The 26,787-nt window shown below is 38.6% G+C and overlaps 1 protein-coding gene across 4 annotated transcripts in view; it reads right to left on the minus strand.

Annotated features, from left to right (window-relative positions):
• The window catches only part of PPFIBP2 (PPFIA binding protein 2), a 93,864-nt gene that overhangs the window by 56,533 nt on the left and 10,544 nt on the right, over positions 1-26,787 (minus strand). For all 4 annotated transcript variants that reach the window (XM_053945001.1, XM_053944995.1, XM_053944997.1 and 1 more), the window contains exons 2-3: positions 20,817-20,914; positions 7,873-8,087 (exon numbers count right to left, since the gene is read on the minus strand). In XM_053945001.1, coding sequence (XP_053800976.1) covers positions 7,873-8,087; positions 20,817-20,880 — 279 coding nt within the window. In that variant the 5' untranslated portion in view covers positions 20,881-20,914. The remainder of the gene's footprint in view (positions 1-7,872; positions 8,088-20,816; positions 20,915-26,787) is intronic.

Here is a 26,787-nt window from a genome sequence, read left to right on the forward strand (position 1 = left end):
TAAGTGGGCTTTTATCCCATTTTTAAATGGTCACAAAAGCTGAAAATTTATTTAGCTTTGTTTTATTAGCACACTAATCTGAAAGAGAATGAAATAACTTTGTTGTGGATACAATATTGCTATGCTTGTCATAAATAATAAGATTTAGCAAACTGCAATAGGTCAACCCGTCCATCCAAATTGTGTGAAATGTGAAGAGGGGTTATATAGAGAAATAATGCAAAGTTATGCCCTTCTTCTATTATTCAAATAATGCCTCCAAATCAATACAGGGGCTTTTTAACTAAATTTTAAAAGTCTCCAGTTTCTCTACATAACCTCTACACCATTTTTGTCAACACAATTGTTTAAGGAAACAATTCCCTCTCACCAGTCCCTCTGTTAATTACCTTATGGAAAACATTTTCCAATGTTTCCTGTAGCTCCACTTGAAAAATGCATTTATGCACGAGTGTTGGTTAAATGAATGCAGTGTATAACATTTAAATCAGTGAAAGGTAATGCAGCTGGAGGTTGTAGGGAGACATCAGAAGGTGAGATGGAAAAGGTGCATAGCATCAGACACAAAAGGAAAGATGAATTAATGGGATATTCAGACACTTTGTGCAAAGGAAGGCACTGAAGCCAAGAGCTGAATGAGACTTGTACAAATGGAACTGAATAAATTGTATTTTTGAAGGATAACTTGCAATTTCTGTACAAAATCGTGGCTTCCTACAGAGTATTCTGCTGACAGCATCAAGGTGTGCCTAGGCCATGTAGCTGAGGATTGCACCTGAGGGCAAACTTCATACATGTCTTGAAAAACTGAAATCTTGAAAAACTTACATAAAATACAGGCCCTGCTGTTATAGCAGGAACATCACCTGTCTTCCATGAGTACTCTCAGCCTCAGACCATAACTCAGTCCTGTTTAAGCACTTCTGGTCACTGCAGTCTTAGGGTGGCTCTGCTAAACATTGCTGATCATTACAAGGGTGAAGGAAAATGACATTTTAAGGAAGAGATCTAAATCAACCCCATCCACTGCAAAACTGTTTTAAACTTCTATTAGTTCTTCATGTAGAGGAGACCTTACCTCTTCTGAGAGCTGCTGCAGTGAGCACTCATAGTCAGAGGTGATGGGGTTGATTCTTCCCAGACAAAGCAACCACAGAACATTGGAAAAAATAGGCCTGGTTTAGAAAAGCTCCATGCAAGCTCTGTACACCAGCAGTTCCACTATCTCCAAGGCATTCTAGTATTCCTAACTGGCTGAACACATGAAGGGCACCTCTCTGCTGGCTCTGTGAATTGCTCTGATACACTTGGGGAACCCTGAGAGGACCAGCTTTTCCAGTTCAGGCCTTCCTTGCATCATCAGTCCACCGAGAGGGAGCTGGAGCTCTGCAGAGGACTGGGATATTCAATTTTCAGCTCTCAGAAAACAGAGCCCATCTAATGTTTCAAGCTGGCAAAAATAAACATGAATGCTCATGGAACGACTGCTTTCCTACGCTGTCCCAAGCGGGCTCTGCTGCTCCCTTTTCAATCTAACATGTGTTGATATCCCTTGGCAGTGGGGAGATCCAGCTATAAATATCTCCATCAGGACTCCCAGCAGTTGAGTTCTGCAGTCAGATCTCCCAGCAGATAAATGACTTTAACTGGTATTGCTCAGAATACATTCCCTTCCCACTCAGCTGTTGCTGAAAAATGCTATTGATGCTTTTGTAAAAGCCTGTTTTCAAGTGCATGGAAGTGCCCTGAACTCAGTCATTTTCTGCCTCTCCTCTGGATGGATAACCCTGTGAAATGAATCTTGGACAAAAGTGAAATAGAGAGGCCAGTGATTGGGTTTCAGCAAAGCACTTTAACACATGCTTAAAATAAAACTTTGAAGTGACTTCAAAACTCCACGAGCTCCATCAAGTCAGAATTCTGAACTGGGCTTTGCTGTTTTCACTCAAGTCTCTGTTAAGATACTGGGGAAAAAAACTCCTTGATTTTAACCCTCAGTGGAAACAATCCCTTTTGAACATTAACTATGAGTGAATAGCAACCAAGACTGTAAAGAATTTATCCTGTTTCTGCTAAAAAGTCTCTGGTTTTACCACTAAAGAATGGATCCTCAGAAGCAACAAAGCACAGCACATATCATAAGGCAAATCACATTTATTAAATATTGCCTCTACCGCATGTTCCTCTACTATTTCTTCTGCTCTTCTCTCCATTTCCTCAAATTGAGAATATTTAGAAAGATTTTCAGAGACAAGCTTCCAAAAAACCTTTGAATAATCAGGAAAATACTAATGAGTTCTCAAGAACTGGCATTTTAATGCTCATTATATAAAGCTGCATGATGGAGTGGATTGCTTTAAATATAGATGTTCCACTAGGAGGAAGATCATATTTTGCAATCCTGAAAATGAGGCTTAGGGTCCATTGTAAGAGCATAAGTGTTCCTCTTTACTCAAAAAAGGATTGCATAAAGGATTCTACTTGGATAGAATAAAACCCAGAATGAACAGCATGGAAATTCATTTAGAGTTATGAAGCTGTAACTAAATACTAAATTCTCTCTCAGCTCACAAAGCCAAATTGTCACTGCAGCAGTTAATTTTTAATGCTGAAATTACTATCTGCTTTGTGATAGGTGGTCACGTGGTCACTGGCAATACTGAAATATTTAACAAGAAACATGGATACTATCCACAAATTTGTTTTGTACAAACTCTCCCAGATAATCCCTAGGTCTTTGTGTTGTTTTTAAGGCCAAAGAATTTACAATCATAAAGCCATATAAAACACTTCAGACATTCTCTTCAAGGTAAAAGTTTTAATACAATTTTTAAGTAGTTAAAAGTCTATAATTAATCATGTTTTCTTCCACTTTAGGTTTGTCAAAAGATTTGTGCAACTACAGCAACTATAAAATCCTCTTTCTATGACACAGAATCTTTCCAAATTCAGTGCTAACTTTGTCAAACCTATTTCATCTATCTCAAAGCAGGGACAGCACAGTTACTGTGTCCAGTTATTCTGTAAACTCGGGAACATGAATTTTTCATAGATTCCAGACCACAAAAACAAAAAAAAAAAGTCCTTTTCTAAAAGAACACCTTTAGTTCAACAGATGCTGTGTCTTGATCTTAGAGGAAACACCAAATCACTATTGGCTCCATAAGAAAAAGGAATTCAGCAGCTGCTCTCAAAAGGGTTAATAGGGAAGGTAATATCAGGTATGAAATGTGAGGCCTAAAGTTTTCCTATTCTACACATATCTAAATTTTCCCACATCTTTGATATTCACACCTAGAGCAGATAGGACAAAGAATATAAAAGTTACAATTGGTTAAAAAAACAAAAAAAAGAAAAATTAAATTAATCTGAAACATCACTTGGTGACATTTCATGCCTGATAAATTCCAGAGTTTGGTGCTGTGGACCTGGAGGAAGGTGAGACCAGCTGCAGTATCTAAAATCAGCACAGAAACTTCCTGGCTGATCGGTGACAAACCCGTGGGCCTCAAAGCTGGCCAAAGGCTGAACTCCACAGCCTTTATTTATTTATTTGGAGGTGCAGTTCAGCACATTAAGTGGCAATTCCCAAAGCTGCAAAGCTACTTGAGTTATGAGGCCAAGGGGCAATTTTCTGCAGAGGTTATTTTCCCCATGCAGGTACAATAAAAACAGCACAAAGAAAATCCGGCCACTTTCTGTCCTCTGAGCTGCAATCCCAAATCCTGCTGTGTGGCAAACACAGAGCAGGGACACCCACCCTGGGCCTCAGAGAGCTCTCAGGGCTGCACTAGGTTATGAAGATTGCTAATGCAGAAGGAGCACACCAGACAACCACTGGGGCTTTTATCCTGTAATTTGCTTCAAGGCAAATGCTGGCAGCCAAGTGCTGCTGTTTGATACTATCCAGCAGGAATGAGCCTCCAGCTTTCCTTCTGACTTCCCTTTCTCTGGTTTCCCAGCCAAGCAACACAGGGCAGTGGCAAAACACACATTCAAATTATTTTCATTAGGCACATTGTTTGTATTCTTGGTCGGCCATGGCAGCTGAAATGATTTTTAATACAATTTTCAACCACACACAGAAGTGAAGGAAAACACCACACTTTTCTTGAAAGAAGCATACTAATCCACTTTTAAAAACATGGAATAGATTTTTGTATCTTTACATTCTAATGTGTGCCGAATCAGGATACGTTTGGAATATTTTTGGTGCCCATTCAAATAAAATGTTAGAAACAGAGCAATTGCTGTAGTCTCTGAAGCTATTCAGTGGCATGCTAGAGCAGCTCTGCAGCTTCAAAGGAAGGTGCATGGACCCCAAAAATAAACAGATGTGGAATTAATCAGTCACAAAAGAAAATCCTTCTCCATTTATAGCTGTTATTTAACCTGTAACAACTCTAAACAATAAAATCTCAAAGGAATTATTTCACTGTTCACTGCATACATTTCACATGCGATGTTTATTGCAATTCAAATACTGCTACTGATATTAAACAATGTCTTATGTAACGTTTCAGTTGAATACAACAATTAAAATCCACTCCAAATCTCAGTGCTCAGTTATTATCCTACATTTTAGACAGAATGCTTAGAAAAGACACTTAGGAGCTCATTGCACTGGAGAACGTGCCACATCTGAGTGGGGTATTTTAATGCTACTCCAGCATTTCATGGAGTAATTGTGGGAACCCAGGGCAAGGGGGATATCCCCCTGTCTGCCCTGGGGTGCTCTGACTCCCAGGAAAACACTGACTTTGACCCTCATTCATGGAGAAGGCCTCCTAAGCCTCAAAGTAAACCAGAGACCACAAAATTGTGAAATAGATTGTAGAGATTGTAGAGAGTAGTATAGTATGTCACATGGGTGAGAAATTTAGGTTTTAGGACTTTTAGTATGTTCTAGATGGGTTCAAGATGGAGGGTATAGGGTGCTGTCTCCAGTTCCTTTCTTCTCTCTTCTTCTTCCTCTTTCTTTTTGGGTTTGGGTGGTATCTTGTAATTGGACAGAAAAATCCACATTGTGGGCCTTTAGGGGTCAGTTATTGGGTTAGAAAGGGAAATAATCTAGGTGTCACTTCTTAATTGGGTAGTTTAGTTTTTGATTAGACTTAAAAAGACCTTGCAGCACGAGGTCGTTGCCATTTTTGTGCTGTTTTCACGCATGCAAGGTCTGGGTGCAGACAGCCTGCTGAAGTCTTGTAAGATAACAATAAAACAAGAACCTGAAGACTGAAAAAGTCCAATGTGTCTCTTGTTCCTGACACAGAACTGCTCCAGGACAGTGTCCCCTGCCAGGTGAGCCCCCAGGGGCCAACCTGGGGCCCACAAACTCACAAGCAATGATCACCAAACTGCTTTTGAGGCTTCCAGTGTGAATGGATTCAGTGAGATGCAGAGTTCTCATTCTTTACAACTCACTACCTCAGGTATCCTGCTGTATGATGCATATTAAGTGTCACATTTCAAACAAAGGACATTTCAGTACGGGACACAACTATGAAATACATCTTCCATTTCATTTGATGAGCTGAATTTTATCAGGTTTCTTCCACGGAAATTATATGCATGCTTGCAAATTATTTGCATAAAAAAAAAAGTACAAGAAAGGTCTTCAAAAACACAAGATTACTGTCCATTTTCAAATAACAGTCACAGCAACTATGCATTACCCTTCCTCGATGCAGAGCAGTGCAGAATATTTAAAAACAGTCATCTCTCCATCCTGCACTAGAGATACTCCAAACCACACCTTCCCTGTTTTCTTGGTTCTGAATCCAGACTGCCCAATTCATTTGTGAAATGAACACTGCTCTTGATACAGGTCCAATTTTACTGTTAACAACTCTGAAAATTTGTCTTTTATGCACTAAACTCATCTCTTAGCTATCATAAAGATTAGAAAAAAATCATTAAAATTTCTGCTGAGGCAAGCATTTGGTAAAAGCTGGCCTAAGGATATCTAAATCCAAAATCTAACACTGTAAATGCAAATGAAACAGATGTGGAATTAATTGCCTACACCTTTAGCTTTCAAAGCTGCGACCAAATTCTCATTCCTTTCTGTCATGTGGGCCCAAACAGGATTTTCCAGCCACAGACCTGCACTCTGTGAAGAATGCCAAGGAGCCAGCAGTTGACAAGCTCAAACAAAAGCAGCCACCTTTCCACCAACATGGGGCTCCAGCCAGCACTGGCTGCCCCAGCAGATCATAAACACCAAACCAGGCATGGTTCCATGAAAATCACATGCACTGACACAGCCAGAAGAAAAACCATTAATCCAGGAAACTTTCTGGAGCTGGGGAAGCCACAGGTAGGTTTTCCTCATGAGGAGCCCACCAGTTTGGGGAAGGGGAATTTTGTGTTTCTCTTCCTTTACACCCGGTGAGTTTCTTCTTTTGAGGTCTGTCTCAGGATTTGCTCCTCATCTGGCAAACCTCAGTCTTTTCCAGAGTAGTCAGGTGTTTATTCCCCACCTATCCCAACAGGAATGTCCCCCCTTCAGAATCAAAGGCTTTCCTGCATTTCCTGCTGTGGCAAGCACATTATTCTTTCTTTCAAGATTTTTCATAAAGCAGCACAGAAGAAAGAAAGAGAAAACAATTTCTATTTCTGCTCCTTGTTTTTCTCATGTAGAATGTGTTTAAAAATTGTTTACCTAAGGTGATTACTTAATTAGATTCTAGTAAAGATTGTTTAAGCTGGATAACCAATCAGATCCACCTGTATCTAGACTCTCACGAGAAAGTCACAAGTTGTGAAAGAGTTAAATATAATATTTAGAGCAAGTAAGTTTGTAACTTTAGTATCTTCTTTAAATAGTATATTAATGTATTATAGCGTAGTTATAATAAAGAAATAATTCAGCCTTCTGAAGTGAATTCAGACATCATCATTTTTTCCCACCAGGTTCACCTGCATTTACAATATCCTGCATCCTAAGACTGTAGGTCCTAGGACACAGAAATAACTTTTGCACCCAAAGAAGCTTTAACCAAACTGCTAATTGATCATTTAATGCTAATATTATTCCCCATGTCAACCAGTTTTTGAACAAAGATAATACTTGGTCTCTCATTTAATGAATGCTTAATTTTACTCACAGCTTTTGGGAAAATTTAAATAATATTAACCAGGTTTTCTTATTTTGCTCATGAGGAACCCCAGGAGTCCCTGGCAGTGGCAGGTTTAGGGAAGGGGAATTTTGTGTTTTATCTTCCTTTACACCCAGTGAGTTTCTTCTTTTGAGGTTTGTCTCAGGATCTGCTCCTCATCTGGCAAACCTCAGTCTTTTCCAGAGTAGTCAGATGTTTATTCCCCATCTATCCCAACAGGAATGTCTCCCCTTCAGAATCAAAGGCTTTCCTGCATTTGCCCCCCCTGCCTGGTGTACAGGATGCTTTGGAGATTTGAAATACTGATAGCAAAGGCAATGCAGCAAGGAAAAGGAAATGAGGGTCTGGATCTGTCCCTTCAACAGACAATGCCACTCTGTCCTAAACTGACAGTTTAAAAATTAGAAGTTTTATAAATAGTTATAAATGTGTTATCTCCAGCAAAATAAAGAAAACCAAATTAAAAAAAAAAAAAAAAACCACAGAAAAGGCAACTTTTTTGTGCTTCATTTTTACTATCTCTTCTCTCCTCAAAGGACTAAGGTCTTTTATCAACTTCTTCTAGTCCTGTATCTGCATTGCTTTAGAAATCTGCACATAAAGCAGTGATAGCCTCAGCTATTATTGCCCACCACCCCCTGCAGTTTTCTAAGTATGCAGATTTCAGTAACTATAAAAATAATTTAAGCCTGGAAATACTTGACCCAGCCCTGCTTGCAGACAAAATGGAAAAGCTCAAATAACAACTCACCAGGTTCTCCTCAAACCACTCCCTCAGACACAGTGCTGTGGCCCCTGGGATTTGGTTTCGCAGAGCTTCTTTCTCCTGAGGGTCCTCCAGCATCTCCAGGGCCATCTTCAGATCCTCCAGGAGGTGCAAAATTTGAAATGTGCCCAGGTACACTGATGGAGCAGGTGACACAATATCATAACCACCATTAGCATAATCTGTGGCTGACTTTGTGCCTAAAGAAAACCAAAATGAGGATGGACAATAATGTCATATAATTGCTTTGTAAGGGGCAAATTAATAGGTACTGCATGCTACAACATTTGGACTTCAGACTGACAAGTTTCACTCTAGGCTGAAAGCCTTAATTTCAGGCTTAGAAATACCTGAATTAGCCTCTAGATAAAAAATGAAATCTGGAGAACCAAATGCAAGAGGTGTCTACGTGCATCTCAAAAAAGAATTTTGGCCTAGATCATGCTTGCAGTGTCCAAATTACAAATCCCAAAGCTTATCCCAAATCACCTGTAATTTTCCACAGTTACCATGAGATGTCACTAACTTCTCAGCTACACCACTGAAAGTCCCCACACTGCTCAGCAATGTAAAAATGACTGATGCAGCTCTCTGACAAGAAACTGGGATCAAAATAGGTGGTGTTACCAGGTCTAGAAAAATATAAATGACCATGAGCAGGTTTAGGGCTCTCCCACAGAGAACAATACCAAAAAGGTTAGCAATAAAAATAGCAAATGAAACTTTTCTAGCCCTATAAATTACAAAAAATTCTCTCAATTGTACTGTCTCTCTCCTGCCAGTCCTCAACACCAATATTATTTTTCTCAACAACAATAGGCACAAAAAAGACCATAACTCATGTATGGAAGAATTATAAATAATACAAATTCTAATATTTCCAAAACTTTTTTTTTAGTACACTATGGGTTTCAATAAGATGCACACTTAAACGAGCTCTGTTTCCTCAGCCCTGAATTTCAGACTTTGATTTAATTTAATATGCCTTTGTGTCTTTAGGAACCAGTCAGGTAGAAAATTTCTACTTGCTCTACTTTTTAAAGTGTTTATTTACAATCCATTGCCTCGTGTACATAATAGATTGTACACATGTCTTCATTCATGTTCTCTCTGGCATAAAAAAATCAGAATTTCCCTTCCTATTTGACTTAATGGGAGTTTTTTTTAGGTTTTTGATTATTCACATTTTACTGGCTCCACATAGCATTGAGTATTCATTAGAAGAGAGCATAATTGATGCACACAAGGGGATTTTAATAATCTCCTCGCTGTTATTCTTTTTACTCCTGTGTTTAACATAGTTTACGTGTTAGCAACGAAAAGAACAAAAAATCTTCACGGGGTCTTTGAAAATGACCTGCTAAGTTTATTTTTCCCCTGAGCAGATGTGTCTAACGTGATGCACAAATGTATAAGGAATTCAGATTTTCTTCCTGAGCGCAGAGCACCTCTCATTAATCAGTGTTGGTTTGCCTGCTGGGGTCATTTATCTACCACGATCTGGGCATTGCAGACCATGTTTGAACCCAGTGTTTCATTTTACCTGCAGCCTGATACATATCTCATGAATACACCAATACTGGAGGTCCCAGGACACAGAAATAACTTCTGCACCCAAAGAAGCTTTTAACCAAACTGCTAATTGATCCTTTAATGCTAACATTATTCCCCATGTCAACCAGTCTTTGAACAAAGATAATACTTGGTCTCTCATTTAATGAATGCTTAATTTTACTCACAGCTCTTGGGAAAATTTATATAATATTAATCAGATTTTCTTCAAAAACTCTTTCAATGACCCGAAATAGTCTGTCATGTTTTTGCAAAAAAATTTGTGTGGCCTGAATTCTGCCATGCAATCCATGTGGGAGATTTTAAATAATGAAAAGCCCTCCCTAGAAATTTTGCAAGGCTCTGTAGTAGGATTTTCCTTTTTTTTATTTTGATAAAGCAACAGTCATTTTCACTGCTGGAGCATTTCATGTTATCTTGATCTCTTTTCAGACTCAGAATATTCTGTTTGATCCTGTTGACCTCTACTGCTTATGGGTTAATTTTAATACCTCAAGTGTAAGATCTCATCTTAATTTCTGGCCAAGACCATGTCCAAGATAAAGTTTCTTCAATATCCGCTGCTCCAAGGCTGCCACACGAGACAGCCTCACCTCGTAAACCAACCTTGGCTTCCTGAATTACTTCCTTTTGAGGGGAGGATCAGCTGACTGCTCTGCAGGACTTGTGTTCTCTAACCACCAAATGACATTTTCTTATGTGTTTCTATGCTCTCAGCCACTCAGGCCAGCTTGTTTCTGTTCCTGTATCTCCTAATGCAGATTAATATTAAACTATTAAACTGAAAATAGCACATTTCCAAATGGAGTAAGGGCCATTTGGATCATATAACCAATTACATCTTTTCATTCAGCCAGAGAGGCTTATTACATTCTGAGAGATGCACACACAAACTGATATATGACACTGACTTCTTAAGTAGCATTGATTCCTTGGTTATTGTGCCATTTCTCACTCTTTTGGAAAACTCCATGCCAATATTTTCTTTTTGCTTAGCAAGCACTTTTCACTCTAGAAAATCAGACAGGATTCAAAGCTATTTCATAATCAGCTGTGGTGGCTACCCCCTCAATGAACTGGTAATTTAAAATATTTATGGAATGGGAAAAACTGAAAGGAGCATTCTGCTATAGATTGTTTCATGTTAGTATTATGAATATTTTTTATTCATAGGCAAGAGAAAAAAAAACCAAACAAAATTCCACACAATCCAAACAAAATCACATAAACTTAATATATTATACTTCAGGTGTGAAAAAAGAAGCTAAGCTAAATACAATTTAAAACAATAATTCAGGAGTTCAGTTAATTGCACTAAGTAGATAGTTTATATAGTCAAATATCCACCTCCATCAAATGTACCACTGTAGCTTTCTCCTGGACAGTACTGGCAGCACCTTTGTTCACCAGCCCAAGAGACTCACTGTGTGTCACCTCTTGCCTCAATCCTTGCATTACCATGACTGCAACGTCCCTGACACCATCTGCCTTCCACAGCAAACAATCCCAGGTGATGCAGGAAAATTCAGTGTGCCAGCGATAGTCACACTTTTCGTCGTGCCTTTGTTTGATTTGCCTCTACCAAAATACCAGGGAAAACAACACATACACACGTGGACTGTCACGTTTAAGAAACTGATTCCATAAAGGAGAAAATTTCTAAAGTGCTGGAGCACAGGCAGAGCCAGCCAGCAATTCTGTGATTTCTTGAGACTGGGCATGCCCTATATGCATCCTTGAGTTATCCCAGGCTCCTCAACTGACAGTTCAGACTGGCAGAATTCTCTGCATCCTCACATTTTGCAAAATGCTGAGTTACTATAAAACTGGTTTGCTATGGATTGCTAACGTGGTCCCCTTTTATTCTCCTAGCTGCAATGGAAAGTGGAGAACTCCTTTGAATGCAACAAGTAAAGCACTTTGTACTAGGGACAGAAATGCAGAAATACAGAGCCCAACTCAGCATTTTAATTCAGAAAACTTCCTGATTTGCTGCTAAAATTCAAATGAATCACAGGCTTGCTTCTCTTATTTGCTTTCCATGTAGTTTCATATTAAGTAGGATTGCACTGCTCGTGAGAAGAGCACACCCTGGAAAACAGAAGTGTGTAGGAGTAAATAATTGTATTACTTTGCCTTGCTTTAAACCTTGATATCATAGTGCTGCAAAGCACATGAAGTTTTAGCAGCAGACAGTAAGAATTTGGATGTTCTTGCAGATTAATGGAAATGAAAAGAGATGGTAACATTATTTGTTACCAGCATTCTCTACCATTAACAGCTGTTTACATCTGTGTAGCTTTTTTATAAATAACTGAAGAGGGGAAGAATGCAGTTCAAACATCAGAATTTTACCAATACTCAGGAAAAATGACTCTTACAAAAGGACTAATTTTTTTTTTTCTTGAACAAGTCACAGTCTTCCTGTACCTCACTTCTTTTTCCAGGGGTAAACAGGACACAGGGAAATCTTTTGTTGTGAGGTTTATATAATATCCAACACCAGTGCCTAGTGTACTACTGGAACACAACTGTTCATCATGAATGTTCACTTCAGAAGAGCAGGAAAAGAAAGAAAGAAAGGGAGAAAAATGTTGAAACTAAGACATTCCAAGTAGCTCCCTCCTGGCCTCCCCAGTCAGTGAGTGAAGGAGGTTAAAGGCAGCTGCACATTATATGTAGGCAGAAAGAATAAAATAAGTAATAAAACAAGCAAAACAACTTTTAAGTTACACATTTCTTATACCCTGACGGTGCAAGCACATTTTTTCTCTCAGAGTTCCTTGCAATTAGCAGAATGGCTTCAAAGAAACATTCCTTTTGGGCAAATACATAACCTATTCAGACAACAGCACTGCCAGTAGCTTGCAAAAATAAGTTACTAGGCACAAGTAAAGAAAGAGGCAAAAACCCTGCCAGGTGGAAAAACCCCTCTCCTCAGCCCATGTTGTGTGCATTCATCCATCACACAGCTTCCATCTCTCCTAGCAGTAGATGTGGCTGATCTCTCCCTTGCATCTTAACTTCTGATCCCCTGCATTCATCCTTTTCATCTCAATTTTTTCACTCTCAAACTGCTGAGTTTTGAAAAAAAAAAATAAAAATCCAGGTGATGTACAACTCAACCACCAGTGGTTAAAAAGAGATTTTCCTAAGAATGCTGGCTCCTTTAGATCAGATATCAGCAAAAAACAACAACCCCCCCCAGCAAACACCAAAAACTACATCTATACTGGGTGAGGATGACTTCCTACAAAGCTGAAATATTCATGAGTAAAAATATTGACATCTGACCAACAGTGGTTAGAATAAAGTTATAAACATGCATTCCCCTCTGGCCTTTCCGGCAATCATTACACTGCTAGAGAACACATTTTTACCTGAATTTTTACTCAGTGAGCATAGAGGATGTCCAAGTTCTTCCTCTCTCCTTTCAAGATTACACAGTGCAATTTTCTTTGAAGCACAGTTTTCTTTTTTCTCATGAAGACAGCCTTGAAAATGTGAATTTATGTAAACTAGCAGCAAGGGCTGGACAGGACATATTTCAGCCTCCTGCTTCCAAAGCCTCCTGCAGAATGAATGAAGAGGGAGCTCACCCAATCCTTTCTTCCCATACTCTAATGCAGAATACATCACAAACTGTATTTTGAATCACAGCTCATATTAACCTCTCAAATCTCTGCTTTTAGATCTTTAACTACAGGGAAAATAACTATTAAGCTGGATTAGCAGGAAGCCCTAGGAAAAAAATTTCAAGCCTAAAATCACTACTCACCACATTCAGATGAGAGCTTCACCCAGCTCAGATGATTTTCAGCCTACAATCACACGTGGAATCTTTGAGACAATTTCCAAGAACTGTCTATAATTTCTTATGCAAATTATCAGTGTAATTACTCAGACTTCTTTCCTACATGCTTCTCGACGCTGAGCTGTGATGTGCAGCACTTTTAGGGACTGCACACACAGCTACAACAAAAAAGTCTCTCCTATCCAGAAACACAAGCTAAGCAGCCTGGTGAAAAAAAAAAAAGGAGGATGGATTATGCAGCTGTGATGGAGGTTTGAGGCTGAGTCTCCATTGCACAGGAAAAACAGGACCAACACATTTATTAAAGAATAAAATATACTTGCAAAAACTCTTTTTTTTTTTAATTACACATAAAAAAGGAGTGTATTTAAGGCCAGTGAAATCAATGGTCTAAGTAAAACAGTTTGTTTTTAGCACAAAATCTGTAATTGTTTGAAATAAGCAGTAGTAAGATCATTCAGTTTGTGAGGAAGTGAAGGAAACTAGTTTCATTAATGTTACACAGTTTTCATCTTTAAAAGCACTCTCAAATCAATTTCATTAGCTTCAAGTAAGAAGGGGACAAGATACGATTCAGAATTTAATGATATCAAACTTCTTTAAATTTAAATCTTAGAACTCTGTCCTGTTAAACAACTGACTCAGTCATGTACTGAGGAACAGATCACATCATCCAAACTACAAAAGGATCTCAGATTTTCAATCTCGTGGCATTTTGGCCATCATGGTTTAATTGCCTTTCTTTGCCACATGTTGTCTCTGCAGCTATTTATGTTTCTTTTCAGTCCTTCCTCAAAACTCAGTAAAAACAGTGTTGATGTATGGAGTTTATTTGGTATTACTGCAATGCATTGCTGCACTTTGGTAAGCTGGTGTAGGTGTCTAGAACATGACAGAATTTTTGCTGTTTTATACTAAAAAAACCTATCTCTTGTCAGGACAAAAAAATTTAAGTAGCACATTTAAACTCTAAGTATTTTTTCATTTTGAATTAGTTTTAACTCCCATTCTCAAGAAAAGATCTAACTTTGCTTTGCTGGAAAGGCAGAAACACTTGCAAGGGAAGTCAAAGAGCAAATACATCAGTAAATCAGTTTGACTTGGACATGCAAAGGACCCCTTTGCCTTACAGCAAACAACTTCAAAGCCCTGTTTTTTAGATAATTAAGTATGAATAGGAAAGATGCTCTCAGTGCTTTCAGCTCTGTAAGTTCTGCCCTGTTTGCAGAGGGAATCCATCGGTCCTGCAAGCAAGATTGAGAGGCTCCCCTCTCCACCCTGTGCTCAGAGCCCCATGATTTTGAGAAAGTGAGAAGGGGAAGCACGTTTGGGGACAGCTCTTGCAAAGTGAAGCACCCAAAACTGAGGAAATTCCAAAAGTCAGGTTGCTCTGGCAACCCTGGGGAAGGGATCAGTAGCCAGTGCTGCACAGGCACAAATCAGCACGCAAGGTGCCCTGATTTTCACTTGCTTTTAAAAACACAGAATAAAAATGCACCTGGACACTTATGCAAACTCTTAACCTGAAGGCTACAGCACGTGTAAAAGTCTTAATAAATATCTGGCTATAGTAACAAATGGCTGTAGTGGTTATTCAAGTGTGCACATTTGTTTTAGATGTTGTTAACAAAATTAAAGGCAAGGCCACAGAGAGCTGGCATGAAAAATGATGAATTGAGTAAATAGAAAAACAATGAACTGCTCTATTTTTTTAATGTTTAAAATATTTTTAATTGCTGCAAATAGGTTATTGTTGATAGCTGAGGAATTAACTAATTAGCACTCCTAAAGTCAAGTGTCTGAAGATAAATATCAGCACCTTAAACAAATTTTAAGTGGTAAAAAGTAAAACCCCACAAATTATAAACCATAAATATTGTGTTCAGCTTTTTTATTTCCTCCTTTAATATCCTGGATATTTAAAGGTCACACACAATTTTTATCTTTCCCTTCCCCTCAAGCCCTCGACACATAATTTTCTGGAACTGTTATGACAGGAAGTTAAGTATTCCTCTATCAAAGACCTTGTTTCAAGTAATTTTCTATGTAATTTCCTTTTACATATGTCTATTGCTTTAAGATCTATGCATAAACACACTGTAGTTAATGTTTAAAAAAGCCACAATATTGTAACTTCACAAGTGCTCACCTTACTTAATGCATAGGAGTAGCAAGATAAAAAGTGCTCTAGCTATTTATTTTTTTCAGAAAAAATAGCTTAAATCATTGATTGAAAAATAACAGAAAAAGAGGAAATGCACCAATCATAACTGAAGCACAGCCTTTTAACACAATTGTAATTTATTCAGAAAATGCAAGAAAACCAATACAACTGTTGTTGCCCACTTACTCTGATCTACAATGAAAGAAATTGCTTAGTATTTAAATTATTCTCTTTTGCTCATCATTATTTTAACTGGTCAGTTCAGTGCTCTGGGGTGAAATTCTACAAAGATTCCTATTACAAAGTTATACACCTTTACTGCAGAAACCAAACTCTGAGTTTGAAAGTATTGTCAACCTTGAACAGGATTTAAGTGAGAAAAACATAAAACTGTCTGGAAGTGTACAAATGGAAAAGAACAAATAGAAGCTATTTTCTAGCCATTCTACACAGTCACAGCTGTGCCCATCAGCTGCATGTCAGCCAGCACAGAGTTCAAATGAGACCCACCAGCACCTCCCCAGCACACACACATACAAAAATAGGATTAAGTGCTCTCTGTCTGGTCTGGGCACTTTCAATCCCTCATGAAGCAGAGCAGAGGTGTCCATCCTCCTCAGTTAAAGTGCTGTGAGACTCAGTGAATCCTGTGATGACATGTGGCTATTCAGGGGTGAAGGATGAGGTCACCAGGAAATACTGTGATTTCCTTTTATTTATCTAGGAACTCCGTGAAAATTTTATTCCACAGAACCTAAAGCCCCTCCAAAGGAGTTCAAGTGAGTGTCAGTACTCCTTTTTTTTTTGTTTAGAAACAAAGTTCTAATCACTTATTAGAGGTGATTTAATAATCCCCACAAACAGGTCCTCCTTCAAATTCCGGCTGGTAAATCCCATGAGGAAAATATATTAAACTTGAACTAAAAGCCTCTAAACTTGAACTAATTTCATCTAGAGGCCCCTTTTCCAGCAAGGCTGTGGGCAGTGGCTGGGTTTCTAACACAGCAGCCAAAGCCATGAGCTGCACACCAGCATTCTGCCAGCTCAGGAGAAGAGACTTCAAACATGAGTATTCCTTGCTCAACTTTTTAATTGTATTTACTTTTTAATATTTCTGTGCTAATACTGAAGCATTAATACACATTCATGTGATAACACATTTAACTTTCTCATTATTTTCCAGTGAGCAATGATTGCAGGAGCTCTGGTTAAAAGGAAACTCAGTAATTACAGTAATGACTTGGTGAATTTGAAGAGACTCTGTAGCAAACTATATTGTGATGGGAGTTTTTAGACCTTACAATTAATGGTCATTAATCACAAAGGGGAATAATGGATTTACAAAGATGCCGGAGAGAAGCAGCTGGATATAAAATATTTGTAAAATAAAAACTCTATTAATTTGTTATGATCTATTGCTAAGAAATATAACCAAAATCTACAGTCCTATAAAGAAAAACATTTTAACAAATGGGTACAAGCTGAATAAAAGGAGAAGTAATGACTAGGTTAAAGCTCAGAGGGAAACAATGCCAAAGTCACGCACCTTAAATGAAGAATGAGTGGATGGATCTGATATATGGTGCATTTTTTTTAGAGGAAGCCTCTGTTTGGAGTGCAAGTCACTCCAGCTAATGGCTGAGTGATGTGCATTGACAATCACATTATCCCTTTTTGCTATTTTAGTCAAATAAGGCTAATCATTTAGCGTGCCTAATTTATATAGCTATGAGGGTGGGTTATCAGTACAGATGTACCGAGGCATAAAAGACTTGGGAACACTGACCTATCTGTCAAATTTGATCAGGCCCAGTGAAATTCAATTTGTTAATCTTGCCTCACAATCCTCCCCTCATGCAGTCTGAGCTCTAATAGGTTTTGTGCTGCACTGAGAATGAGCACGGGCTGCAGTGGGACTTGGCTGGATTAATCAGAGTCATGCATGAGAGCTGTTACCTCTTGGAGCAGAGGGTAGGACTTCTACAACTGGAAGGCAAGAAGTCCAAATCTGTAAATACTTGTGATATATATATTTGAATATACCCAATTCTTACCCTAAAGGACAAGGCCACAATCCAATATTTTATTGATAATGAGGTGAACGAAACAAATGAGGGCTGATCAAAGAGATGCTCCCTTTTTGCACGTGTACATATACATTTATACTCAAGCTTCAAAAGTTCAACAGTGTCAGATATACATCTCTGGACTTCTCTAAAATGGGAATAATGCTAACTTTGTGCCTAAAGATGATGATTCTGAGGCCAAGAGAAGCATGTAGTACTCACTCAGGCCTCATTGCAAAAGAAATGTCTTTTTTATCAGCTACCTAAGTTTACATCAGTCATGAATTTTAAACTCTGTCTTTGAATCCTGGAGATGCCCATGAAATCTGGATACAGTGAATTAACACAAGCTCTTAAAAATTGCTTTTTTGCTGTTTCCTGTCAACTCTGAGACCGGCTAGATTTGTACAGATGATTTTTCCCATATTTGAAGCTCTACCTGGATGGGATGTTTGACAACAAACCCAGATGTTTTTTGCTTCAAAAATAATATTCAAGTCGTTTTGGCTTGGCAATTTGACCTTATCAATATGACAGCTGAACCTATTTTTAAAGTGAGCTTGAAGAATCATTATCCAGACATGATTTTCCAATTCTCCACTGATTTGAGACTCTGGGATGACATGCAGTGTTTTAATGCTTGATAATTACCTAATTTCACGTGTGCTATTGATTGTGTATACTATTTGAATAATTCTTAATTGCTGTCAGCCTCTTCTTTACTACATGTATTGTTTTGCTGTCATGTTTCTCCATGCTTGTAACTCAAGGATGTTAGTGATAACAACTTTTATCATTATCAGTCCTGGTTTGTTTCAGTACAGTCTTAGAGCCATCTTTTCAAAGGGGTTTTCTACCTTGTTTTTTCTCTCACCACCATACAGGACAAGAGGCCATTCCTGTTTTCCAGTCCCTGCCCAAATTGCATACAGAAGCTTACTGGATTGAATTAGGAAGAATCAAACTCGAATAATCATTCTGTTCCTCAGTTTCAGACAAATTGGGATAACAGCTGTAGCCAAGTATAGACTCCAGCAGATCTACTTGGTCCTTCAATCATGCCAGAATATTCAAGAAATTGCTCTGGAACACACAACATTGGCTAGAGGAGAATGACAACAGACTTAACCTGTTTTAAAAAGTTTTATCTATTCCTGGCAAAAGAAAATAATAAATAAATAAATTAATTTTTCCTAAGTATAGGAAAAAATTAATATGTTTCCTTATTAGTACAGGTAGACATAACTCTGAAATCATATGGGAAGCATTCAATTAACATCCACGAGGCTTGACATAGGCACTGTCTGGGAAATATTTTGTTTCTTCTCCCATTAGGTATCTTTATATAAGCCTGTTCTCAATGTTGTGCTGCCTATCAGTGGATATCAGACTGAAAATATAAATAATGCAAAGTCACAAAGTCAGCTCTCCTGGAGAGGCTGTCAATCTTCTTGTGACCACTGTGGAAATAAACTCCACTTGCCACTGGAGTTTATTTATGCCCAAGTCTTTTTAGTTTAGGGCTTGGTCACCAGCACAGAACAGCTGTGATCAGCTGATTTCCAGGGAATAATTCTTCCAATATTTGCTTTGCTTCTCTGCATTACTGTTCTATACCACCAAGACAGCCAAGTGATGGGGATAAAAGTGATGTCATTTGAAAACCCGGGAAAATTTAATTCTATTCCTTATTTATCAAGATTAAACCCTGTAATGGTATGGCACAAATAATCTGAAAAAGGAGCAGGGAAAAGAAAATTAAAATCAACCAACCAAAATAAAAGCTGTCATCTGGCCTCAATTTTCTGACACGAAACTTAGGAAAATAAATTATTTTCTCAGGCTGTCATATATTGCTATTTAACCAGTTATGCCACATATTAGGAGGCTATCTTTCCATACCATGAAAAAACACCCAACACTAAACTTCTATTGTCATAGCCAGGACTTGCCTCACAGCTGATAGCTCCTGGGAAAAAAAATAAGTCTTTAATCTGAAAATCAATTTAAATAGAGTGACTCTTTTTTTCATTTTCTTCCTTTTTCTGCAGCGTGGAGCCATCAGTGCATCCATGATATGCCCAATGTGTGCAGAGCTGTGAATTAATCACCACGGAAGAGAGACACTGAGCTCCATTTGTGTGCAGCTGACTTCTGAGCACAGCTTCCACGGCATCCCAGGGCTTGCAGTGGTTAAAAAGTATTCCAGTTCCCTAGGTTGTGAATTATGGTTTGGGACTTGCTTTTCTTATTCTCTCCTTATACATCTGAGGGAAGCTCAATGCTTCCCTATCTATAGTGTTTTGTTAGGTGTGAAAAAATAAAGTCTCACTAAACTTCCATTGGTTAAAATCTTGTTAGAAAAAGGTTTTGCATTCAGGACAAGGAGATATATGTGTGATTTTTCCTATTTGCCTAGAATTTTTTCCATCTGTGTGAAAAGTCATTTCAGTTATATCTGTCCCATATTCTTATTTACAGTTCTGTGTATCTCAGCAGTCTGTTAAAGCTTGCACATTTAGAATAAAGTGAAGACTCGTATGAGGATGCAAAAAACAAACCAACCAAATCCTAGTGATTGTTTAAACTAAAAATCTTGGCTAATGATCTAGCCTGATGGTGACATTTAAAGCCCCATATCAGTCTCTGGACAGAAAGCTTTCCTACAAGAGCAGGAAGAAGAACAAGGAGCAGCACAACTGCAGCAACAAGAGGCTGATGCCATTGGCTTCATCACCAGGGAAGAAGGCTCAGCTTGGGTGTCACTATTTAGATTTACAAAGCCTTAGTGAATTCTTTCCCATTGTGCACAAGTGAGATCATGGCCCTCCCCTGACACTCCTTTGAGGAGCCCCTGCTGCATGGTGTGTGAGCACAGCCCCCAGGGCATTAGAAAAGTGATGTACATTTTTATGTATACACACGGATTTTTACATACCGATATGTGCTTGCGTTTGATGCAGGTATGTATTATCCAGCTAGCCAGAAGTCTTGGTGAGAACTCTTTTTAAACCTCATTAAAATACAAAACTAACATATGAAATATGGAATGGTACCACATGGCTGAGGATGCATTTAAGTTACCATAGAGCATTAAAGCAAAGTAAACCTCTCTTACTTCAGTATTCACCTGTCTGAGGGGAAATTGTAGGGTTTATTTTACTTCCAGCTTTCTCCACACAGCTATCGAACCAGAGTGTTAATAGTGACATCTGCTTGTCAGAGAACTTGATAAATTGAGAATAATTATTAAAAAAGTAAACCAGACATAGTTAAATCTCAAGACAGTGTGGTGCAAAATAATGTGTTGTACCTGCAATGATGTCATCCATTTGCTCCAAAGCTGCTTCCAGCATATGACTGGCATCAGAAGCCATCCTCTGGGATTTCTTCAGGTCTTTACTCCCTCTACTGAAAAGACAGAATAAACACCATATACATTACACTAAATAGCCTGATGGCAAAATGTGTCACTGTCACATTACACATTAGGCTACACAAACAAAATCCATGCTACAGCTCAGTAATGCAGCCTAGTGATACAAAAATACAGCCTAGTAATAAGAAAACTCACAAAACTGTTCCTGCTCTTGCTAGACGACTTGGGAGTTCTGATTAATTTTTTAAAGAGGATTTTACTAAAACAGTCAAATGCAAATAAGAAAATCCCAAAGAATTTCAAATACTGGAAGCCCAAGATTCTCCTGCTCCTCACCCTTAACAATGGTTTCCTAGATTCAAAATTCAACACATTTCAGCCTTTTCCTCTGTAGGGAAAAAAGAGGATTGACTAAGGTTCAGTGAGGGAGTGAAGACATGGGGCAGAACATGCCTTGCCTATAAGCAGAAATCTGTAGGAGGTCTGCTTTTTGATTTTTTGCCTTAAGAGTAAAGAAAATTCTGAAATAGTTTTTACTCCTCCTTTTTATATCCCCATTCAGCCTTTACACCACCTCTTTCATGGCACCAAAAACCCCATTTTTTCTGTTCAAATAACCAAGATGCCCCAGGTATGAGCTCTCTGAAGTCACTGCTGCTACTTTAAAACAGGACTAAATACATTCAGGTTACCATCTGACATTGGGGATAATAAAAAAAACCCAAAAAAAAAACCCCCAAAAAAACCAAACAAAAACAAACAAACAAACAAAAAACTTCCAGGATGATTCTTCAAATAACTCAGCTTCTGGGTAGATGTAAAGGCAATGGGCCTATGATTCCAATGGCTCTGAAATGCCACTAATATGTGTTTATCATGGGATTACTTGTGCTAAGAATTCAAGTAGTTTGAATTGAAATAAATATTACAATGAAAATTTGTACCATCCAACCAAAATTATTTTCTTGTCTTGAAAACTAAGAATCCTGAGACATGGGCTTTTCTCCATGGTGCTGGTGAAACACACCCAAAGAAAGCTAATTTATTAAGAACCTCTGTGTTATCAACATCCTATGTTGATTCCAGTTAATGTAGATAACCCCAGGATCTAGAGAGACAGATGCAGGAATGAGTCAGAAACTGCAATATTCTCATTTGAACTCTGCCATTTATAGCTTGTCACCGTGGGTAAGCCACGATTTAATTTCAGATCACATTGATCTGAAGAGCAATGTGAGAATGCCTCATCCTTACTGTCACCCGAGGCTCAGATTAATGTAAATGAATGAGTGGTTTTGGTCCCTCAGTTTTTTTTGTCAAAATAATCTTTTAAGTACAAGCAATGCTAAATTTAACCAAAGGACGTGTCACCCAAATATTTCATTTAACTGCACTGGAAATAACATAAATTGTGCTCAGAATAATCTGGAAAGTCATTAAGTCAGCTGATATAAACTTAAAATTTCAGAGTGCTTTCTTTCACACATGAATTTTCCAGACACTCCCCCTGATCCTGCTGCTTCCATTTGTTGGTTTTTGTGAGACTTCCATCTTCTGTTGCCACATCACAAGCCACCAAAGACCTCTCAGTTGCAATGATCCTCCTTCCTCGCAGCATTTCCTCTCGTTCAAAGCAGCCATACCACGGGGAATAATCACCTCAGTGACAGGAAATCCACCTACAGGTGGCAAACAGGTGCCAGAGGGGCACCAAGACTTCCCATGCCACCAGCCACTCCCCCAGGAATGCATGGCCACCAGCTGTGCTGGGAAATCAGGGCAGCAGATTTCTGGCTCAGAGTTAGAAGGCAGAAAAAGAGTGAAAAATGCTAAATATAGCATAGAGTTTCTAATTCTAGGTTGCACTCCGTGGTTTTATTTGTGATGAAAGCCACTGGAGCAGCACATGGCTGTTCAAACAAGAAATGCAGGATGACATTTCTTATATCTGATACAGCATTTCATCATTTGTAGTGACAAAGGCACAGAAAATGCTGATACACTGCATTACAAACTTGAAAACTGACTGATGGAAAAACCTCCCATCAAAGCCTTGGCAAAACCCAGAAAGCTTTGCTGAAAAACTCCACCAGAAGTGAATCTTCTATCTCCTCCCTGCCTCCACAGTCAGCCCATTTTCTCACCTGTACCCACAGTGTATTTGCTGCCTAACTGCACTCAGCTACAGCAAAACCTGCTGCTCAAACAAGGATTTATTAATGAAAGCAATGTTCTTTGCTCCAGAGAGATAATGTAATATTACTTGCTTGACATCTTTTTCTAGACAGACCTGTTGTGTGTGCTCCAGGCAAGCCTCACTTTCCCAGACACTCCCTCCTTACAGTTTGGCTGCTCTGAGCAGTATTATGAAAAGAGCTTGTTAGATCTCCTGGGCTTTCAGCTACCATTTCTGGTCTAATTCTATAGGAATATCATAAACTGGGGATACTTTTGAAAATAATATTAAATAACAAGACACTTGTAACAGCCCCTCAAACAGGATCCATTTATTTGCTGGCATTTTAATTACAAATCTTTTTTACAGGTTTCATTCCCGAATGACATCAACATATGCAGAATACCATGACTTATTTACTTATGTAAATACTACATATATTTAAAAAAGAAAAGTTTTTGCAGCTGAACAAAAGCTACCTCTCACATTACAGTACAAGCTTCAATATCAGTAAATTCTGACCTTCAGGATTTATTAGATTAATTCATATGCCAGCAAAATACAACCAGGCTACTCACCTTTTCAGGTCTCTAGGAGGAAAAGAATTTACTTTTTTGCCGGACAAGTAAAAATTCCTTGCTATTAATAGCCAAAGTTTTACTGTTAAGCAGACATAAGTCTAAATTATTATCATCCCTTCTAAGCCACATGCTCATATTAATTTAGAGCCCAGCCCACAGAGATATTGCAACCTTGCTTGTTATAGTAGTCTAAGTAATGACATCTTCCAGGAAGTGCAGACAGAGCCAACTGGTCTGAATTCCCAAAATTTATTTTGCTAAAGTAGTTTTGCACTGTACATCCTAATCTGAGATTTGCATTTCAAATAAAATGAAAAATCTCTGGTAGAGCTATTGTGCTCATAGCCAATATCCCTTGCAAATTTCTTAACTCACATTCTCTATGTAAAACTACAACTTGCTGTGTCCAAAGGAGCATAATATTTAACAGACATGTTCACTGTGAGTAAGATGTTCTTCAGAGCTATGAAAAGCCTTAATTAAATTTGAATCTTTCATGGCTGGCTTGAACCAGCAGCTGCTCAGAGATAAGAATATGAACAAGATTAATTTAGGCAACATAGATGTTTTCCCAAGGTTGCTCATAATAATGAGGCTACCAACTTTATCAATTACAAGGGGTGTGGTTTTTGACAGAAACTCCAGAAATCCAGATCTTGTCTGTGGCCTACAAATTCCTCTCACATTTAGCTGACACACATAGTAATTAACTACCACCACCTTTTTTTTTTTCATAGGATGAATAAATAGATGCTTGTAGACTCTTTAAATACTCAGATTCAAGTATTACATTGCTTTGTACCTAATGGCATAATGAAATATCAAGTGCCTTGGACAAGCTCAGAAGTCCTCCAAGTTTTCCTTCAGCTGCAAGAGGACTCCTGCTCTGGAATGCAGCAATCTGCCCAACTTCCACCCTCTCTTTCCCACCTTTCTTTTCCCCCAGCCACACTCTGTGTAGTGCCCAGGCAGGAGCACATCCCTCCAGCTCATGGCTCCATCAGTTACAAAAGTTATAAATTCATATTTGGATCCTGGCCTTTGAGAACCTGCTGGAACTCCCTAATTAAGATAATCCTTAGTCCTAACTAGCAGTCCAGGGAACAAATCATCTCTGATGGTCACTAGAATGACTGCCTAAGGAATGCTACTTGTGCAGCACCTTCCAGGGCTCTCCAGCCAGAAATCCTATTTATCTGACAGCTGGGAGAGCTGGGCTGGCTCAGCCTGGAGGAGAGAAGGCTTCAGGGAGAGCTTCCAGCAGTTTTCCAGTGCCCAAAGAGCTGGAGAGGGACATTTCACAAGGGCAGTAGTGACAGAAAAAGGGGTAAGAACCTTAAGGTGAAGGAAGGCAGGTTTGCATTCAATATCAGGAGGAAATTCTTTACTGTGAGGGTGGGCAGGCCCTGGCACAGGGTGCTCAGAGAAGCTGTGGCTGCCCCTGGATCCCTGGGAGTGGGCTGGACTGGGCTCTGAGCAGCCTGGGATAGTGGAAGGCACCCTGTCCATAGCAGGAGGGAGGAACCAGATGACTTTAACCCAAACCATTCCATGGTTCTAGCTTAAATTCCATTTATTTCTTAATACAGACAGTACTTGCTCTATTTCCCCTTCATATGCTTCACTGGAATAGGCAGAAAGGCAAAAATCCTCTTCTTTCATTGATTACCCATTCTGTTATAAGTTAAATCAAGGCTGTTTCAGAGGGTTTTTAAGAATAGCTAGAATAGGAAGGAAAAAAAACAAGTTTATTTTGAGCTGGAAAGTGTGAAGTGCCCACAGGAAGGCAGAATGGGCAGCCCTAAAGAGAAATATCATTTAGGCAAAGTTGAACAAAGACCTGATAGCAAATTGCTTCAGGTTGATGGCAGAACTGCTAAAGTCCCCATTCAACATCTTGCTGGGAGTCCTTATATGAGGGGATATCTTGAAGTGAAGCACCTTGGCACTGCAAAAACACCATAACTGTGTGTTGCTGATGGAAGTCAGAGCAACAAGCATAAAGCAATGATGCTTTTAAACATAACATGCTAAATAATTTGATTTAAAATACAAAGGGAATAGAACATAGTTAAACTTACTGCACTATGAAGTGGCAAAGTCAAAGCCAAACATCTCTTTTCAAAAATAAACCATTATGTTTGCTAATACAAGTCTGAATTTCAATTTTGGGGGGGCACCAGAAGGTGAAGGAAAAAAGAAAGCCCCATTTAAAAAAATGCTAGATCTGACTGATACCTGATGCTTTAAAACACAGATCACCTCAACTCCTCCACAGGCCTGATGGATATTGAGTTACAGTTCCTACTGGTACCATAACCAGATTTCCTGACTCATGTTTGCACAAAGTCTCATCCTTACATATAAAAGCTGACGCTGACAGAATGGCATGTGCAAAGTGAGCTCCCTGCAGCTCCTCTCTGTAACACTTCCAGCAACTGCAGGAAGCCCTTCATTCCTCAGTGTTGCTTTAAACTTTGCCCATAAAAGCTTAAAAAAGCCCTTCATCATTTAATTTCATGTTGTTATCAGATATATGAAGTTTTCCGTGTTATACGCAATATAAAGGAAAAACGTTGTAGCTTCTGACTTTGCAAATCTTAAAACCAAAATTGCATTAATTGTTACTGTATTAAGTCCAAAAAGTCTAATTTTAGTTCACTTTTCTGTCATCTAGCTAGTTAAAATTAAAAAAAAAGCAACACAATGAATAAATAGTTTGGATATAAACTTCAGCTGAACAAAACACTACCTGATAAAATACACGAGAGGAAAGTCTCTGAGACAAAATATGAACATTTCTGCTCTTAAAATAAACACATACAGAAGTCAGATCTGGTATTGCAGTTCACATCTAGTTCAGAGACTTTTACAAATAAGAAAAGTTTAATCCTCAACATTTCAACATTTAAAATAAAACAAACTGTGGGGTGTTTGTTTTTTTTTTTTTAATTTTTCCTTCCAATCTCACTGGCCTCAAGGTCACAGCTCTGAATTTTCTTCCATGAAGGTCAACATTTCAATGAGATCTTTGAAGCTCCTTAAATCCAGCTCCAATGCCTGGGAAACTGCTCAGACCACACCTTCCCCCCACCCCCACATCGTGTAAGTAAATTCATGCTCTGGTAAATTGAGAGGTGAGGAATTA

Source organism: Vidua chalybeata, chromosome 6 (assembly GCF_026979565.1).
Source record: "Vidua chalybeata isolate OUT-0048 chromosome 6, bVidCha1 merged haplotype, whole genome shotgun sequence".
Lineage (NCBI taxonomy): Eukaryota > Metazoa > Chordata > Aves > Passeriformes > Viduidae > Vidua > Vidua chalybeata.